Genomic DNA, 20,627 nt, shown 5'->3' with positions numbered 1-20,627 from the left:
TTGGATGTAATAACAATAAACAGCTTTTTACAGTTTTGAGAAAAAGTAAGCTTAAATGTTGAATCGTAATAGATTATTAGACAAACAAGATCTTTGAAAAGGGATTTTTTATCGCAAAACTTTTTTCACAATTTCTTCAAGAAAGGACATTAAAATGCGTCAAGAAACCGAATCGCATGTAAAAAGAAGACTATTATACAAAATGCAGTCATTGACACGTATAAATTTCCGTGCTTGTCTGAATAATAACATCGTAATATGTATCATACGGTTCGATCATACGGTTTTTCATTTCGGTCGAAAACACTTGATATTATACGAATAATTGTTCGTTATCCGACTTTCCTGTCGAGCCTCAATTGCACACAGAAGGTCGAAAAGTCGATTTCGAGTTGACCTCTACGATTTCTCGTCCATGGAATTTGGCAATGGTCGTTTTTTTAAGATTCCCAGATCTTGCACGTTCTCTAGGAAAGTCTTATGATGTTGAGCGACCAGAAGTGGATTCACAGTCTGCACGTCCTTCTTAAGCTCCTCCATATCCCTCTTGAGCTTCGCCCTCCTGTTTTGAAACCACGTGATCACTTGGGCATTGCTCAGACCCAGCTGAGCGGCGATCTCGTCCCTGTCGGCTGGGCTCAAGTACTTCTGATACAAGAATCTTTTCTCCAGCTCGAAGATCTGCTGATTCGTGAACGCGGTTCGACTCTTGCGCTTCTTCTTCGGCTGTTGGCGATTGTTGAACAGATTTAAGTGATTGGCTTGTTCTGCAACATAAGAGAATAGACATAATTAGTTGTGTTTATATATTATACTTATTTAATCAATACATGACGTGGCGAATCGATACGTTGACTATACGGGACTATACTCAACTTAATTAAATTTTTTTTACAATTTTATAATCAGTCTGTGGCTTTGTTATTTTCGAATAACATATCCTTGCCATTCGAATATAAAATAATGTTATTTTTTAATTTTTCAAGTAACTAGTGGGAAAATTATATTATTTAAATATTTGCAAAATAATTCATTTTACAAATGTGCACATGTACAATCAATTTTGCAATGAAGCAAAAAGTAGCTTTCTAAAAAGTAAATGGTAATCGATAAAAATAATTAAAAGATTGTTTTATGACGAAATATAATTTTATCGGTGATCCGTACGGTTTCTCATGGAAAGATCTGAAAATGATTCGTGATGCCTTCGTGATAGCGCCGCGCCTCATGGCATCGATTATCGTGCACGCGGATAATGAATGAGCGAAGATAGACGCGGGTATTGCACAAACGAACCGTCGATTCAGCGGCAATTAAATGCTGCCGATAACAAGACCGTTGGTTCCGACGATCCATGTCTCTCGGGAACGCAATGCGATAATTAGCTACCGATACGAATAGATGAATTAAGATTTTATCACTGATGTATGAGTAATCGCTCGCAAAGCTACATGACGGAAAAAATTCTCCATGAAAACGCATTAGGTGTAAAATATGAGTTGTACGAAAGAAAAAAAAGGATATTGGAAAATTAAATGAACGTTTAGTGTCCGCATGCTTTATCGTTTTCGCCACATACTTAACGTATGTTATAAGTAGTTAATTCCGCGTATGAGAATAAAACAAGAGATAGAAAGACTTGATAAGAATATATTACAGCAGATGGATCGGGCGTATAGATTGAGTTTCTTTATATTACATTTATTTATAAAGGTATCAATAAATATAGGATATACATGTTTATGTGATAATCAGGACAAGATAGTTATCAATTAATTTCACGAGATTGCCAGCAAGTAACACATGCTGATCAGAGATTGAAGCGCATGTAGCAAATAAATGTTTTGTATGAAACAAAGATCACGTTAGGTATTATTTTTTTATCGCTCTTCTACTTTTTATACTTATTAACCTTCCAATGTATGGGTATTCAGATACTTATATTGAATTTTAACAGTAAAAATGTTTATTTTTGTGCATCAATTATGATGTCTCCAAAGTCCCACTCAATTTTAAACAATAAAAAACAATAAGGAATAGAATGATCCTAACACCTCAAAGCTAGATTTTTAGTGCTTAAATAATTCAATCTGAATTACTATATATGTACATGCATATATAAATAAAAAATAGTTTTGCATAGATTTTATTTCGTTTTCACTTTTACATTTTCAGCGGAAACTTTGTAAAATGATGATAAAGGTAGTGAAAAGATAGTGAAAAATTATGTATTGATAGAAAAGTTATAACAAGTACAAGTAGTACAAGTTTGAAACAATTGAAGACATTAAAATAAATCTTTTAACAACACGCATTTACTTTCCTTTTATTTCGATCTTAGTTTACTTTAGTTTCTCAAAAAGATCTACGATATTCTTCTGTACAAAATGACATTGGAAATACTGCATATATGAAATACTGTATATATGAATGCGTATATACACAATAATCGAAATTTTATAATTCCGTGATTGGAATATGCAAAACGAATCGAAATTTTTTCAGACGACCATCGTTGGAATTGTAATTCACGGAATCGTCTCTGAAGACTACAAATTAAATGTATTTTCGAGTCATGAGGAGGGTTATCCCCATAAAAGTATTACGCATTCGTTACGGTGCTCAGTCCACGGAATTCCGAGAGCCATAACTATGATAGTTCCCGGTTACCAGCTAAGGCTGTAGTTCAAAATGTTTCTACCAGACATTCGTCTTTAGCTTCGAAGCGATTTGTAGTTTTACCAGATTAGATGTATGCGAATATAAATAATCTCATTTTGTGATATTACTGTACACGCAACATCTACTTTTAAATAGGATATGATGCATTCTGTTAGTTGATGTATGTTTTCTCTAGCTAACGTATCTAGATCAAAAATTCAAACTTCAAATAAATAATTGAGCAATTTATTCTGAATTATCGAAATATTTGAAATCACACACATACAAACATACATATATACACAAGCATGTTAATCATATTTTTTATTATAAATTTTTTATACCAAAATATCATCTGAAAAAGTGCCACTTTAATAAGTTTTTTAAAAGTTTCCGTTCTATCAAGTTTATTATATCAAGCGCGGCAATTTTCTTAAAAATTTGTTTGTTATTATAAATTAATTAATTGTGTAGCCAATTAAATTATTCGTGCCTTATCTTATCGAATATTTAGCTACACAATTTATAATAACATAAAAGTGAACATTACAATCTAATTTTTCGAATACACATTTTAGCATTATCTGTCGAGATTAAAGCATGCGAAGAATTTATTTTACTATCTGCTGATTATCTATAGGTGATCTCTTTATATTAGATTAGATCGTGGAAAACTATTCTAGCGATGTGTAAAGCTTGACATGAAAATTATTATATCGATTGGTTTTATAATCGTTTCCTCGCGAAATAGCCTAAAATAATTATCGTTCATCGTATCTTATTAACAGATGATATCGCGTAATATTAGTTTCTGTTTTATAATTTTATTATGCTCGCGCTGACTCTCGGAATGAAGAAAGTAGTATCAATTAACGTCATTATCCAATAATCGGAGCGACCCCGTATATTTTTTATTTTGCGTAATGTTTACCAAGAAATATACGCAACGATCATTTTCGCAATGGCGTTAGCCATTAAGAAATAATCGAATGATGAGAGAGAAAGAGAGAGAAAGAGAGAGAGGGGGGGGGGGCGATGAGTCGTGGACAAAGTAGCCGAGAAGTCGCTCCAGGATCAAAGGCCGCCGCCATCGGTCACACCTGCACAACCCGACCGTACAGTCCACTTAAAAAATTTTCACTAACCGACACGAGCGATGTCATGCACATATAAGGTGACCGAACTTCTTGTTTTCGGGGGGACAGTCTATCTTATTTGAAAGAATGGTGTTGGCATTCTTACCATCTTAATCATTTTATTACGCTAATTGGAGAAAAGGGTACAACTGTGCTTAAACGCAATCCAAAAATACAGAGTAACACATGTTTAAACCATAATATGTCCCGCTTTTCTAATAGCTGATATTTATGTATAGAGTTAACCGTTAGTCTAAACATCTCAGAATCTTGATATTTGTTGAAAAAACTATGAACATAATTATTGATTAATTATTGATTATATTATATCTATAATTTTCTATTAGTATGTTTTTAATTGCGTTTATATTGAAAATATCTGATTAAATTGATGAAGGCATAGTAATTCTAAAAAAACAAAAATGTAATCAGTTCTATATGCGAGCAATATAGAACTGATGACATTTTTGTTGAATTAATATTAAATATACATTGAATGTTTAGGGAATATTCTATTTGCCGATATATTAAGTTATGTTTACAACTGAAATCAATATTATACATAGATAGAAATATTGATAGCCATAGCGCGCACACGGAAGAAAATTAATTGCCGATCTACAGACGTCAAGAAAATAATTAAAGAGGAGACTGTCAAGCACTTTGCCACGAAAGAGAGAGCCTTTCGCAAAAGGCGTATTAATTCGATTACATGTACGCACTACAAACCCAAGTGCAACGTGTAATCACATATAAAAAAAATGGAAAAAAAACTGTTAAAAAGATGAAAGTTTTATGATCATATAATACAAAAATATGCGTCATTTTTCATACAATAATTACAATGTTGTATCAATATATTAATTTTAATTTTCTATTAACCTATTAATTTTAATGTTTTCTGTATTAATTGCAATTTTATATTATTCGTGGTAGATTAATTTAATTAATTACATATCTTTCAATCTCATTGCAATTCTCATTTACATCCATCATTCTCTTCGAGCCTAACAATTATTTATAGTTTCTGAAACCAGCGATTCGAGAACACATTGACAAATGAAATCGAAGACAAAGCGAATGAGAATTTTGCACGACAAAGATGTTGAGAACACGACGATGAAACGGTAAACGAAAGGACGGATGGACGGACGGAAGAAGCGTCGAGATATTAGTTTCTGCGGTCGGTCTCCGCAGAGATTTAATTCGTTTGATGTTCACGATTCGCCGCTTCGGCTGTCTTTTCGCAACTCGCGTCTCCTCTTCCCTCTTTCTCTTCAACTTTCCAAACAGTTTTAAGCCATTGTCGATGCTTCCTTTTCCGAAAAATTTTCTCACCCTTTCGTCAATGAACATTCCAGATTCTACAATTTTTTTTCAAAATTCCATATTATCTATGTTTCATTAGAGATGTAAAGTATTATTTACTAAAATATATATTTCTAAAATGCACATTGTACACATAAATCGTTAAATTTTATTAAGATTAGAGAAATTTATTATGATTTTAAATTGGAATTCTTTTAAAATAATAAGAAAAGGGATTAAAAAATCTAAATTTTCTTTAAAGTGATATATAGATACCCACTGGAGAATTGTACAGAAATAAATTCCACATAAAGGGTAGCCGCGCGACCACCTGCCGTGCGTAAACCATATCCGTGTATGACATCTACTAGGGTCACAGATGGCGGCGAAATTCGCTTGATTAATGTGCTGACTTGGCCGAAAATTTGGTTTAATTACGTGAACCGGTATACTTTCATATATCTGTGCTTTATCTTCTTCCGAACATAATTTAACCGCTTTCATAATGAACGTAATAATTAATAACAGATTGATCCTTTTATGACTAAAGTGATATGTAGTCTCTAAAGAGTATACCAATTTTAAAAGGTTATAAGCTCCGTAAACTATATTATGTGAGACATTTTTCGATGCAAAACTCACATTATCTATAATTTGTAACTTATAGAGGATGCAAAAAAAAAACTGTAACAAAAATTTTCGTTATATAATTTCACTAAACTTTTAATTTTTTAATTATACTCTAAATTTATTTATTTTTAAATTTAATCTTTCTAGTCTAGAACTATAACTCGCAACTAGAGTCAACGAAAAAAAGATTTAGCTGAAATATCTAAAGAGTCTACAGATCCGAAAATAATTTTTTAGGGACCAAAATAATAATGTAGAAAATTTAACCATAATGCTGCAAAAAGTTTTGATATTTTAAGAACAAGATTGAGCATTTTACAATTATTTATATAATTATTTTGATAATTCAACAAAATTATTTTCAGATCTATTTAAATTTTAGATATTTCAGTAAAATCATTCTCTTTGTGTACTGATAATCACGAAGAATTTTCTATCTAAACTTCATATCTGAATTAATCACAGCAAATGCAATCATGACAATAATTCTTCAAAGTGCAATATTTAATTATAAAAATGTATCTAATATAATATTTTTATTGTCAATTTACAGTTAAACTTTCTATATTAAAATCGTCAAAGAAAATTGTTATTTATTAGAAATTTTCTAATGAATAAATAATCTGTCATAAATGAAAATTATGTATCATGAAAAATATGTTAGAGAAATTTTCGAAACTTGATTTATCGTAGCACGATGGTACAGAGGAAAACAGCCGTAGAAGCAAACAGCACGATGCAAAGCGACATGATATGTCTCGCGAAAGACCAACAAAACCGTTGCGCGGCCATCTTGGTTACGCTCGAGCAAGATTCACTCGAGTAGAATAGTGACGGAGTTAAGAGGCGCGACGATCTTGAAACAGCTTAACTGGCGTCTCGTCGAGTAGATTATTCGACAACAGTTTCTTGTTAAGCTGAATTTTACGGTCAAACTGCAAACGGTCTGTGATGCAACAAAGAAAATCGTTACGCCGTTAACGAGTTCCGGTATTTCGACACATCCACTTTTCATTGCTCATCCGTTCAATACTCAAGTGTTGACAATTTTGAGATTTATTTACGATCATTTGCGAATTAAAGATTTATTGTTACGTTAAAATCAATATTTTGATATTAGAATTTTTAATTTTCATTTTATTGAAAAATTTTTGCCAATAACGATTTTAATCTGAAAATAATATATCCTAAACTAATCAGTATTACTATCTGTTTGGAAGAATGAAAAAACATAATTGTATACACATTAGATTGGTTACACGATATATTAATTTACCAAGTTAAAGAGTCCATATAAAAATTCTCGGACAGATAATTTTTGTGAATAAATTATCTCTTATTATGCGAACGAACAGATTCCTAAGGGATCCTTTTCCATAGCGTGCGGAAATTTGGTATCCGCGAGCGGTATATGCTTAACGGGTTTAACGCATTTATTACATTGCGAATTACAATAATGCTGCCAGACCAGAGGATCCTGGACGAGGATCTAGCACGAGCATAAATCGCGAAGCGGCATGCCGAACAACATGTCACCGCGGCGATACCGCTGTCACGTAAAGAAAGATCGAAATAGGTTAACGACCGTGCACAATGCATCGCTTGAATTCTTCCCCGTAAATATATATATATATTCGTGACGTAACAGGTTCCCATCGTGCTTCTTGCCATTGTGGATAGTCTCTCGGGATATTTGACATCTTTATCGGCGCGCGGGGGTAAGTGGAAAAAAAAAAATCAAGTCATTACATTGTCTTGACATGTTTTTAACGGTACTCCTACACTATACGTTTTTACACGTGACATTATCTGCCAGCGGCAACCTTTGTGCCATCATCAAGAGTAATTGAAACATAATTCTGTTACCGGAAAATTTTGTTTCATTAAAGTGCTTTAATACTTTACGTTAGCGCTTCGATACTTTACGTTTATATCATCAGTTTTAGAATTATTCATGAATAAATTCCAATGTTCTAATGTAATTGGTTATTATATTAAAGTAATTATTAAGACTTTTTTCTCTGATCATTAAGACGAATGAAATATTGTATAAATATCAGTTATTTTTCTTTAATTAGCATCAGAAACTGAATTATTTAGGTAGCAAGTCATTAATTTTATTTGTAAATTATTCGATTCCTCTTTAAGATAAAAATTTGAATAATTGATTTATTACTTCGTTTAAAGAAAATTAATAAATATAACTTAAAAATTTGAAGAATACAGTTGTTTTTTTTTAAAAACGAAGGTAACTTTCATTCTTTAAATAATATTAGTTTCAAGATACTAGCTAATTCATCGAGATTAATTTATCACATTATTGGTAAAAATATAAAATATAAATTCGAATATTCAGTATATAGTGTTAAAGAAATTTCTTATAGTGTTAAATAAATTTTGCGACAATGGATTATCTAGCATAAATACAACACTCTCGGCTCTGGTTGTTTTTGGTTCTTGGCATTCTTGCAATGTACATCGCTGTGCCGCCGCACTGTATACACGCGGTTTATTATTCGCATGGCAAGAGCAGGTAGACAGCGTTGTGTGTCGCATTATCCTTTGACGCTTCAAGCTAGAAAACGGGGCAGGTGCGATTATTTCTGACGAATAGTTGGCGATTTATCGATCCGTACTATTAATTAAATCCTATAATTAATGACTTCTAAGTGTGTAGAAACGACGGGATATTTCGGAATCAAGTGGCGTTGAAAAAATTTAATTAAATGAATACTTAATTAATCTTATATCTTAATACATGTCATCCGCGTGTCACTACTATAATATAAAAATAATTCATTTTGCACTTCAAAGTGATTCAAAATTAAAGTCCTCCGTCGTTTGTAATTCGTAATTTGCAAGACAATGTTGAACGTATTATACTTATCCACATAACTTTCCATTGTATTATTAAAGTATGTGCCGCATGCAGTTAATGTGGGAAATGTACGCAAAATGTCGCGTTATTCTCATATTTTAGTGATCAGTGTGATCATAATCGACTGTATTTAAAAAAATAGAGGAACAAGGCAAACCCGAAAGTATCATTTAATCATTTATAATTTAATTGTATTCACATATATCAGCTTTACTTTTATATTATTAAATCTCTGCTAAAGTATTATATATTTGAGACCGTCTTGTACATCAAATTATAAAAAAAAGGATAAAACGAGGTAAACCTCTCGACAGGGAATATACCTTATCATAAATATGAAAAAAATGACACTGTCACCAAATTCTGCCTGATTTAAATGAATTTTTGCAGTGGATAAGTGGATAATACATAGACAAATCATTCCAAACATCATTCTATAGTATTAAACCCTTTCGGGCATCCGAGAAAAGGTATCTTAAATTAACATTCCGAGTTATTCTGTACTATTATTACAAATTGTCGTATAAGAAATTGCAATCATTAAAGAAAATCGAAATTGTGGATCACGCGCGTGTGTCAGTGGATTAAATTAGAGAATAAAGACTGGTCTTCTCTCGCTTAGAGATCGGACTGGCGCGGCGCGGTAAAACAAACGGTCGCTCGTGCCACACGTCCGCGTCCCGCGGTATTTCGCTAATAAGTCGTCCGCCCGCTACAAGTGAGCATTCGAAGAATATACGAAGAGACACGCAAAAAGAGGCGGGACTGCGACACCGTGGAGCAATTTGGAAGTGTCTTCCGTCGGTCGACGGTCATTTGTCTCCCGACAGCATCTCCGGGAGTCTCTCTTCTCTCCCTGCCGCTGTCCTTCCCCTGGCTCTCCTTCTTCGTGCTCCTGCCTCGGCTTACTACCCCGGCTCTTAACCCGAGGGGCTTTGCCCACATGTCAACGATATATTTTCTGCCGGCCCACAAATCGTTTAGCGGGTAATTTTGAAATTGGAACACTTATTTAGTCGTTTAGACCCAAGGGCATAACCGCAGCCCCGAGTTCGAGATTTATCGTTTGATTTTTCGCCGGTTTGTAAGCGCGACCTGCCACTTTCGCTTTCCTGCTCCTTCTTTTCCAACTTGCATCTCTGCACCGAAGAGCGAGCGACAAAGTTACGGCGTCGTTTATCTTGCGTTTTCTTATTACATTATTCGAGAGAAGCGACAGATCGTTAATGTGAGATCGACGAGTCGTCATTTGTAAGAGCGTAACGCGTTCGGTTAATTTTTATGAACTCGGATCGAAAACATCAGCGATTCCAAATAAAATTTTAATAAAACTTGAATTAAAATTATAATAATATATAAATAATTAATGTTAATTTTTTATTTAAATTAATAAAGTATTTAAATTAATAAAGTAAAATCTAACGCGATATACTTCTGTGTTTACAGATATTCAGATGTTATTTTTTTATTTTATTTGATTATTTCTTCATGTATTACATAATTTTCAAAAAAGACAATCATATTTTAAATTCTTATGTAACATTTCAATCTTTTATCTTCATAGAATTTTTTAATATCTAAAAAATACATATTTAACATTAGATTCTTCAATTAGAAATTTAACTTAATAAAAATAAAATTAAGATTGCAAGAAATTAATTGATTTTCTTATTTTTTTCTTCAATTCTTTTCCTCCAGATTTTTACATAAATTGTTCGGTATATAATACAGATAAAAAGAAAACTTTTTTAAAAGAGAATTAAAATGGAATACACGTAATGCACTCACTCTCTTCCTTGTTCAAAGAAACCGCATTACCGCATTACCATTAATCGCTTTCGAAGCAATTCAAAACCGTCTCGGTCGAGTTATCGAAGTATAACGGATGCTTTTCGAATCGTCGCTTAACGAAGAAACGAAGTGCAAGAGACTCGTTTCAGCGTAGAGCGTAAAATACGGTAACTCGACTGCCACATAAGGATCCCCTCGGGAATATGGCGTGTCGGCTCACACGCCACGGCTAGGCTCATAAAGACGCGTACGAAAGAGGAGAGGGACGTAGGGCGTGGAGCGAAAAAAATGCTTAGTGGCTTCTAATTGCAGAAGTGACGACGCCGTGACTAATGACCGGGAGACGACGTCCTTTGTCAGTCGCGACCAGACACTCGTCCTTCCATGAGGTGCGGACACGGGCCGTTTAAAATACCTGGAAGAAAAGTCACTTCCTTCGTTCAGCGACAAATTTTTCTTCTGCTTGTCTCAATTTTTGAGAACTCGCGCCCGATTTTATTTTAGTACGAAGAATGTTTCTCGACGTTTATCACCATGGAAAACAATTTTTATCGCTAGAATATAAAAAAAGATTATCTTCAATTGCAGTGACAGATATACGCAAGTATGAGCTGTTTATTTTAAGAGAGAAAGAAATTTTTCGTATATTTATTTCGTATTTTATTTTTTCAAATAAATAAACAAATTAGATAATATATATATATAGAGTTTGATTTTTAATTTTTTAATACTTCGGATAAGAAGTTTCAAAAACAATTTAAATAATACTTAATCCATTTAATTACATTGTTAAATATTGAAATTATTTTATGCACAATCTAAAACAATATATATAATATTAGCAATTTATATCGTCTGTCTGCTTAAATTCTATATGAAATAATATACTTTAAATACCTTACAGAAAAGCTAAGCTATAGGTGCAGTTTATACGTGGTTGCATGGCATTAATTTAAATTGAAAATACCAACGTAGTAAAGTTTAATGCAATTTGTGTGGGGCGGCGTTCGCGAGGAATGATTCCGTGAATTTCGAGAACGACGTAACACACGACGTAATGTCGCTTTGAGATGTCTCTTTCGCATCTCTTTAAATAACAGCGGCTTCAAGGATCGTTTGACCGCGGTTCTCTGATCCTATTAACTCAGACTTCTTTCTCAGATTTTCATCTCTCTCGTTATGCATCTCTCTCCTCTCGTCCCTTTCGTACGCGTTACCCCTTTATCGTCTCTCACGTCTATTTCCGACGTCTCTGGTCCTTTACTCGCTTTTAGCAGCTTTGAAATCGTCGAAAAACAGGCAGTCAATTCACGTGCCGCTGATTAGCGTAATTACAAGAGAAATTCTTTAGCCTGACTGGATTGTCACGCTACCCCTTTTTTTCTTTTCTCGAGACTAACATCCGAGGCCTTCCGCCATTAGCCTCATTACTTTTACAAACACAATGATCCATATTCTCATCGCGCATTTAACGCTGAATGCGATTTCTCAACTTTGAATTCTATCTCGTATAAAGATCGCATAATACAAACGCGCAGTAAAGAAGTTTGTGCAAATCTAATGTAAATCTCGTTAGGGGCAATTACGCACGAGTGTATGTCTGTTGTACTTTAAGGAGTATATTTTCACTTGTACTTTTCAAAACTTATTAACAAATTACCGATTTCATCCTTCAATTTTTCCATTAATTAAGTATGATTTAATAAACTTAATTAAAAAAATCATTGATTTATCTTTTTTGAGATGTAACTTTTCATAAATTTGGCGCTTCTTCTTGAAAACTTTTTTTTTTTTAGAAATATCGATTCATATTCGTATGTATTTAATCTCTCTCCTTTCTGAAGAATAATTATCCATCATTATTATATACATTTAATTTTTCTAAAGAAGAAATTATCATGATATTTAATTTTTTCAAACAAGAAACTATCATTGTTTTGTCTTTGGAATGATTATACATGCGGTAAGAATATGCACGAAAAATGTTTCGAAAGAGCGCCCAATTTATGGACGATCGCGTGTTCCGAGCACATTCCTTTAGGCGAGTCAGAATTCGGTTAGAGAATGTCGCGGTAAAGTACAGGTAAAGTTATGTTGAGGTGAGTCGGGTAGCGACACGTCCGGTACTTTCGCAATAAACGATAAGCGCTACTTTGATCAGGCGGTTAGGCACGCGTGCTAAGAAATATAGAGTGTCTAGAATCTAATACGTCTAAGAGAAATAAGAAGGGAATTAGAGTACGAAACAAAAATAAATACACTGAGAAAAAAATATAATTAATTTTAATAAATATTTAATTCAATACTGCCAACTAAACAGTTACTTACAATAAGTAAATATTTGTTCAATAAAAAAAATGATTATTAAATCAAATTAATATTTCTTGTATCAAATAAATATATCTTTATATTTAATAAATATTTAGTTGGCAGTATTCAACTAAATATTTATTAAAATTGACTATATTTTTTTTCATTGTATTATATAAAATCATAAAATATTGAAGCGTAGCTGTTGAGGCAATTGATGGAAAAAAATAGAAGAAGAAACACTAGCAGAAAAGCGTTGTTCCGCAGAACAAAAAGATATCATACATTAAGATATATATCGCTTGATACGTAATCAGTGTCCGTATTCTATTACTCTCGTATTGTACGTGAAATAAATGTGACTTGGGGAACGCGAATAAACTAAAACGTCCCTGATGTGCCATGTACTTTAAGTACATGGCACCTTATACGCGCGCGACGAAGGGTCGCCTTGGTAAATCCACATCAGGGGTGAATAAGTCAGCTCGACTTGTAAGTCCGAGCGAGGAAGACGAAGGAGAGCCAACTGTTCGCGTCTTCATCAACGACACTGAGGTGGGGGACCACCCATCAGGAGCAATATCGTTTCATCAGCCGCTAATATCACCGCTTCGAGTGGTTCAACACCTTATAACGCCAGGTGGGACGTTAGTGGCGCCGCAGGAAGTCCTAATGAAGACAAATCTCACCCAAAATGGCGGCCGAACTTATTTCCTGCTCCGCCTCCTTCTCTCTCCATCTATCCCTCTTCGTTCGTTTCGTCCTCTTTCCATCGCGGTCCCCTTTCTCCTTTGCGAATCAATTTGACAGTGGTATTTTTACATTTTCCCCTCGCATGATTGAGATAAGAAGGGGACATGAATTAAAACGTCGATTTTAAGATTGAAGGATTTTAATTCATGCTTGTGGACCATATTATTTGTTTCAGTTAACGAGAAGATTCGATTTGAGGAAACTAATGAAATAAAATAAAGCAGGCAAAATAAGGCAGGTGTGAAATTCGAATCTTTAATTAAAAAAAAAATTGATTGTAAACATTTATATCGTCAAAGTATTAGTCTAAATTTTTGTAACCTGCGTATTTGTGCACTTCATCCTGAATTATTAAAAATATCCTGTTATATCGTGCTTTTCATACCGCAAAATCAAACATCATTTAATCTCAATTAACTATATTAAGTATGGACAATATAAATAATGATAAAAAAAATAAATAATGATAAAAAGAAGCCTAATATAATAATTCAAAAAATAGACTGAATAGAAATAATAAATAGAAATGGATAGAGATAAAAATAGATGACTTTTATTTAGACAACAAAGAACACGTTTCATTTTGTGATCTGGTATCATTAGTCGATGCTGGTAGGAAGTTACACAGCAGGAAACTTTTCGTAATCATACTATCATGTGTATTTGCATATGTAAGCAGGATTGTATGCGCGAGTACGATTCGAAGGCGATAGCCGCTGGATTATCGATCGCACATCCATCGCGTTACGAGCAGTACGGAAATAAACGGCTCAGGTGAAAAATCATAGGTGCCTTCGATCCGAATGAACTATCGCGAATCGACTGTTGGATATATCACAGTTTACGTCATGTATTTGCATGTAAGGCCGATGTAGCGATGAAACACGTCGCGTTACAAAATGATACAGCCAGCAAAACGATACGGCCAAAATAAATCCTTGCAATACAATGATTTTTTACGAATTCCATTAATTTTTTACAAACTCTTTTAAATCGACAAGGCTCGCTGAAGCAAATGCTTTGGCATGTATTTTGAACACTTCAAATCTGCTTTTATTTGTAAAATATAAATTTTAGAAACACTGAAAATGTCCATATATGTTTCTAGTCGTCTCGCGGAGCACACGTGTCCTCCCGGAAGTTTCAATTCCTCTGGGTGTAATATTCAGAACAGAAAGAAACAGAATCTGTAGGGTCGTAAGCATCGAATATCATACTTGCTGCATAGCGATAGTTTTTTGGAAAAATAATTTCCTTCAATATGTCTTTTTCGAACATTTCGTATAATTAATGTATCTAGCAACTTGTGTGATGCCTAAAGTCTCTTTTTTCGGACATTTTTATGATATCGTTTGTCAAAGCTTTCTAAAATTATGAGTCATATAAATAAATGAACAATTAGATACAAAAATTTGGACGTAACTCGCGCAATAATGATACAATATTTTTTCTCGCAATTTTTTGATATTAAATATTTAAGAATAGAACACTTCCAAATGGAATGCAATTTATGACAAAAATAAAGATTTTATGCAGAATTTATTATTTATGTAGAATTGATCAATAAAAACACGTGTATGCGTGATAAAATATTAAAATATTTAAATGTAGTTTGCGTAGAGATTCAGACGCAGACAAAATGCTTTGCCAATTCGATTAACTCGCTACAATACCTCGTCTGATAGAAACGTCAGCAGGTAACGCTGGACCACCAACAATGCGGAAGGCCTCGGATGGTGAAAAGAGCGGTATCGCATTGCAAGCGCAGCTGCTATGACTGAACAAACGATAGAACGAACCTTTGAGGGTTAATGGCCATGTATAGAACGAAGATATTTCACAACATTTCTCGCGATGTATTAATTGTAGAAAATAATCAACATTAGAAATCGCTTCGAAATGTTTTTAATCGTTTTCTCTTCTTTGCCATTTGTCACTGATGCTTCTCTCGAACGATATACTTTCCCTTTTTCTCACGAAAAGGCTCAAAGATATCTTAGACAATATTATAATTTAAATTTAATGATAATCTCGTGAGATCTATATCAACTCTCCTTACGATAAATCAAAGTATAAGGAGTTCGTATAAAGCACAAATGTAGAAAGGGAGGGGAGAGAGAGAGACTGTGCCGTACGATGTCGTCATTTACATGACGAACGTTGATCGTAATCATCGAGAGTGGGTCATTAGCTCCGGCATAAAATTAATAAACTCATAAACAACCGCGCGGAACATCTCGCGATAAGCTGAAAAAAATCCCGCCCGTAACGACGTCGGATTATCGCAAGACAATCGCGGAGCCCTAAGTTCAGGGTTCAAGGTCGATGACGACAACGACGATTACATTGGTTTCTTAATACAAAGTGCTTGTTTTACGAGACATTAATACGTCATATTGGTCGTAAACCGATTGGGTATTATGTTTCTTTTTTTTTCTTCTCCTCTCCTTTTCTTTCTCTCGCCTCTCTCTCTCTCTCTCTCTCTCTCTCTCTCTTTTCCGGCACGCGTAAATGTCGCTCAGCCGCGGGAATGACAAACGTCGCGGAGCAATGAAAAAGGCAAGTCGCGCGTAGCGCTGCACAATTAGCATTTATAACGTGGTAATGGTGTAGCGCAAAGTTATTGTTGCAACGCGCTCGCGCTCGCGCCTGAGTTAGCTGACGCGATGAAACTGATGATGCTGAATAATCACACGGTGAATGGACTTTTTGCAAGAAGTACGAAGCTTTTTGTGGTGCAAACGCTTGGCGAGTCGAGACCGCCGCCTGCTGGATTTCCCTGCGATATTTAACGTCAGAGGAATATATACGGTATACGGATGCGGATAATTTCGTGTTACGAGAAATTAGTAGATATGAATGTCATTAATGTCACTTTATCTCCGTGGCAATTATATTATATATAGATAGCAATTATATATATAGAAGGCTATTAGCATTGAGGATTATCATAATTTTAATTCGCGCATGTTTGTGAAGAATTAAAAGTATTTCAAGTTTTTAATTAACTTAACTAGACATATAAATGAAAGTTTTTTGTCCTCCTATTTATTTGATTTTCTAGAGGAATAATTACAAATCTGAAATCTATAAACGTTCGAATACAATCGTGAGTCTCGTCTTGAGGATTCCAATTAGAACAAAGGAGAAGAATTTTCACGCAGTTGAGAAACTGGTATTAAAAGTGCCGATTGAACTCAACCAATTAGACTTGCGGGCATTACGAGTAATGAACCGGAGTTTCTTGTTCTTTCATTCGCACCGCGCCGCCCTTGTTAACGTGTCGTTGACCGTAAATCCGACGGAATGGAATTCGCCGCGGTTCTGTAATGTTGTTGAATTTTGCGCCGTTACTAAATGGAATAAAAAGAAGAACTCTTAAACGCTATCACCGCAGGGAATCAACTGAATTCTTATTTAACGACGAATAATATTATCACGAAATGGCCAAACGAATATAACAGATGCGATAATGACGCTTTCAGAATCCCATCTTTATACCTTTCCTTTGTTTTTACGAGATCGTTAATCGTTAAAGAGCAGTGACGTAGTTCTGAAACTAAGAAACATGTCGTCATCGTCGTCGGAATTTCACCTTTTACGCGCCGAACATCAGTCTTTGCTTTGCCAATGCAACAGTAATCTGCCAATCAGCTGTTGCAAAATCAGGTACAGAACGGCGCAAAAATTCTGTTCGGCAACACGTCTCATTTACTTGTAAAATAATAAGGATTATCGTTATGGCGGAACAGTTGCGGCCTCCGTCGCCGAGCTCTCCGTTTTAATGGCCCCGCAAGAAGCCACTGGAACGCAGGTCTGAATTCTGTATCCGATCACCGTGAAATAACCGACCGGATCGGAATCGGCGTGCGTAGAGCATAATGCACGGTAGCACGGCCTTCCTAATAGTACCGGCGATAAGCAGGTACAGGATAAGTTGGAATCGCATTAAGTCGGGTAGCACGGAAAAAGAGTTCTATCGATTTCACTATTACGTGCCGTTAATAATATCGACGACAGCCATTTCATCGGTGAGATTCGAAAGCGAGAGGCGTGTACGTGTGATATATCAGATATGACATTTTTTTCTTACGTTCCTTCTGCCCTGCGGAGCTACTATTCGAGAATTAAAGCCATAAATTCTCTCTTTGGAAAATGTGCACATGAAATACGGATAAGTTTAACAATATTTTAATTTTAAATACTATCTCAACAAAAGTATATTCGGCAACAGAAAAATTATTTAACCAAAATCTGTTAAGTCTACTTTCACTCTTTTGTACTCAGAGAAATTACTAGCATTTATCAATCCTAGCGATATTCTTCTACTGTTTCTTCGACTTAAAGAAGAATTTATAGATTTATTACGTCAACGCGCGACAGAGAAATTATCTTTTGCTGATTGTGAGGAAAAGGAAAAAATACCGATAAACCGAACCAGGAGAGAAGAAATCTGAAACCTGCTTGACAACATGATTAGCGTTCAAACTTCTTATGCTCGTATTATGAGACGTAGGCGGAACATACGCATAATGAAATATAAGGTGTCTTTAAAGTCACACACTTCCTTTTGAATCGCTGGCAGATGCAAATTCAAGGACTATCATTTAAAGCTATCAATCTTTTGGCTCTGATCAATTTCAAGACGTTTCACATCATTGTAATTTGAACTCGATAATTCGAAGATCTCTGAGACCTAAAAAACACAAAAGATCTCGACGTAATTAATCTTGTAAAAGTATCGGAGAGAGTTTTATGTCATTAGTCTTGTAAAGCTTCGTCCCGTTAGACTGTTTTTTAACGTAAGCTCTTTGTTTCTTGGACGTTATTTAATGAGGCGATATTAACTACCTACGTATTTAATTATGTGTGTGGCAGACGAATAATATGAACGACATCTTTACGGAACATTGATTTCCTTTCACTGCCACTCCCGGATGCTATTGCTTATATCAGATATTCATCATTAACGTCATTCGATGATGGCGACTCGAGATAAATTCAAGAAAGACGGTTAAATATGCAGATATTAATTGCAGTAATACGATGACGTTCTCTATAAATAACGTTTTTCCATCAATTTCAATTTTATCATGTATCGAGGACGTTATGATGGTACGTAAGTGAAATGTTGGAGAAAGGGACACAATATTTCTTTCTGAACAACGCGGTAACCCTATCTTTCCGTAACGGAACACGCAAAAATACTTACGCGTCCTTAAACTTTCTAATCATGCCCTATCATACCACATGATAAAAACATTCATCTTCTTATTACCCGTTTTACCTGATCTTGTTCCTCACTTCTTTGAAAATCATCAAAGCGAGGAAAATGATGGGAAAAGGGCGGTAACACGGAAAGAAGAAGTTAATGGCTAGACAAGCTTCGTGAGACTCCATCCAACGTTCGTCGCGCTTCGTCGAAAGAAAAGAAAAAGAAACAATGAAGAGGCGTTTCTTGATCGCGTTCTTAATTTCCTGTCCGATTGTTGCCAATCGGCCGCCTGTGCCTCTTTTGTGCGGTGCCGAAACTTCTCCTCTCGATCAGACCACCTCGAATTAATTAGGTTAGACCAAGTAAAAACTGTGCGCTCGTTCACACCTAACTTCTAAAGGGACGCACATCGGTGTATTGGCACAACAGAATTTTTGGACGAAACCTGTTTGTGTAAAATTTCACTCATCTCGTGTTCCGGAGCGTTGCTATGTTTACCAAGCAGTGCTCCTTTAATTAAAGAATAATTTCGGAATATCCTTTGCAACAAAAAAAATCATGAAAGAACAAGAATGAAAGAACAAGTAATAAATCGTGTTTTAAACTGTTTAAAATATGCTTAGTAAATCGGTGTTTCTAACATACCTTAAACATATTTTTTTATACTAGAGTTAGAATATGACAGAATATATGAAACATTAAAAACATTTTTTTTAAATACAATGTTTTATTCTTAAAAAAAAATATATTTTGCCAATCCTGGAATTGAAGTATAATCGTAGTAATTTTCTTCAATTCAACCAATGTAAAAAATTTATTTCTAAAACAAAATTATATTTTATATTTTTATGAACGTTTATATGATGCGGATATTTTTCTAAGAAAATATAGCTTTAGAAACATTTTTTATTTTATGGAAGAGCCGCCATATTGCGCGTCGCTCTTTCCTTTGAAATCGTTTTGCTTCTCTCTCACTTGGACTGATCCTCTATTTAGTTTCGTCGGCGCATGGAAGTACGGTTGACGATGCGCGACAAACAGTGCAGTCTAATTAGCAGCCGTCTAATCCGACTCACAGTGTAAATTTGCAGCAAGCCTAATCGTCGACAGTAACATGCTGCAACATTTCTGAATACCGAAATCACAAGCGATTAAAGTAGATGTGAAGAATTTGTTAAGCGAATGTATAATCGATTTTCGACAAAGAGCGAACTTAAAAGTCCCATACATTGAAAAAAATATCTTCGGAAATGGGTTCTAAAGAATAATCGTTATAGAAAAAAAGTTTTTTTTTTAATTCAATATCCTGTCAGTAAAAAGACTGTTGCTCTAAAAATGTCATCATGTCCAGTAAGAAGTATTTTGTATTTCTGTTAAAACTGATCTATTCAAGTTCGTTAAAGTTCTGTATTGAATTTTTAACGTAATGTAATTATGTTGTTTGAATATTTTATGTTTAAATTGATATTCAAAAAATTTCTTAGTTAATCAAAATAACACAATTTATTAAATTGAACAAAGAAATTAAAATAATATACTTTAAATTCTAAGCTAAATGAATTAAAACACGTGTTAATTTAACATATAAATATTAATTTTACTGAAAAAATATGTTTCCACAGTTTGCTTTGACACAAATTGTGTCAAAATGTTTAATTTTTTGTTAATATTTTTACATAATATTTGTATTACTTTCTAATATATTTATCTTGTATTAAATTAACGTAAAAATTAAGTGAATTATTTGAGATACCTACGTAAAATGTATTAAATGTAACACATTTTCCAACTGCATATATATATATATATATATATATATATATATATATATATACACACACACACAGTAGTACTCTTCTTACTTTACTTAACTAAACTACGTACTAGTTATTACTATAGTATAATTAAGTTAATTTTTTTAAGTTAAGTTTAAGTTTAACGTTAA

General features: G+C 34.1%; 1 protein-coding gene across 1 annotated transcript in view; it reads right to left on the bottom strand.

Annotated features, from left to right (window-relative positions):
• Window positions 1-399: 399 nt before the first annotated feature.
• The window catches only part of LOC105619650 (muscle-specific homeobox protein tinman-like), a 54,059-nt gene continuing 33,831 nt past the window's right edge, over window positions 400-20,627 (bottom strand). The window contains exon 2 of the mRNA XM_012201171.1: window positions 400-767. Coding sequence (XP_012056561.1) covers window positions 400-767 — 368 coding nt within the window. The remainder of the gene's footprint in view (window positions 768-20,627) is intronic.

Source organism: Atta cephalotes (genome assembly GCF_000143395.1).
Source record: "Atta cephalotes unplaced genomic scaffold scaffold00022, whole genome shotgun sequence".
In the NCBI taxonomy this organism is placed as follows: Eukaryota; Metazoa; Arthropoda; class Insecta; order Hymenoptera; family Formicidae; genus Atta; species Atta cephalotes.
Note: the sequence above shows the minus strand (reverse complement) of the source record. Positions and strands in the feature narration are given on the sequence as shown.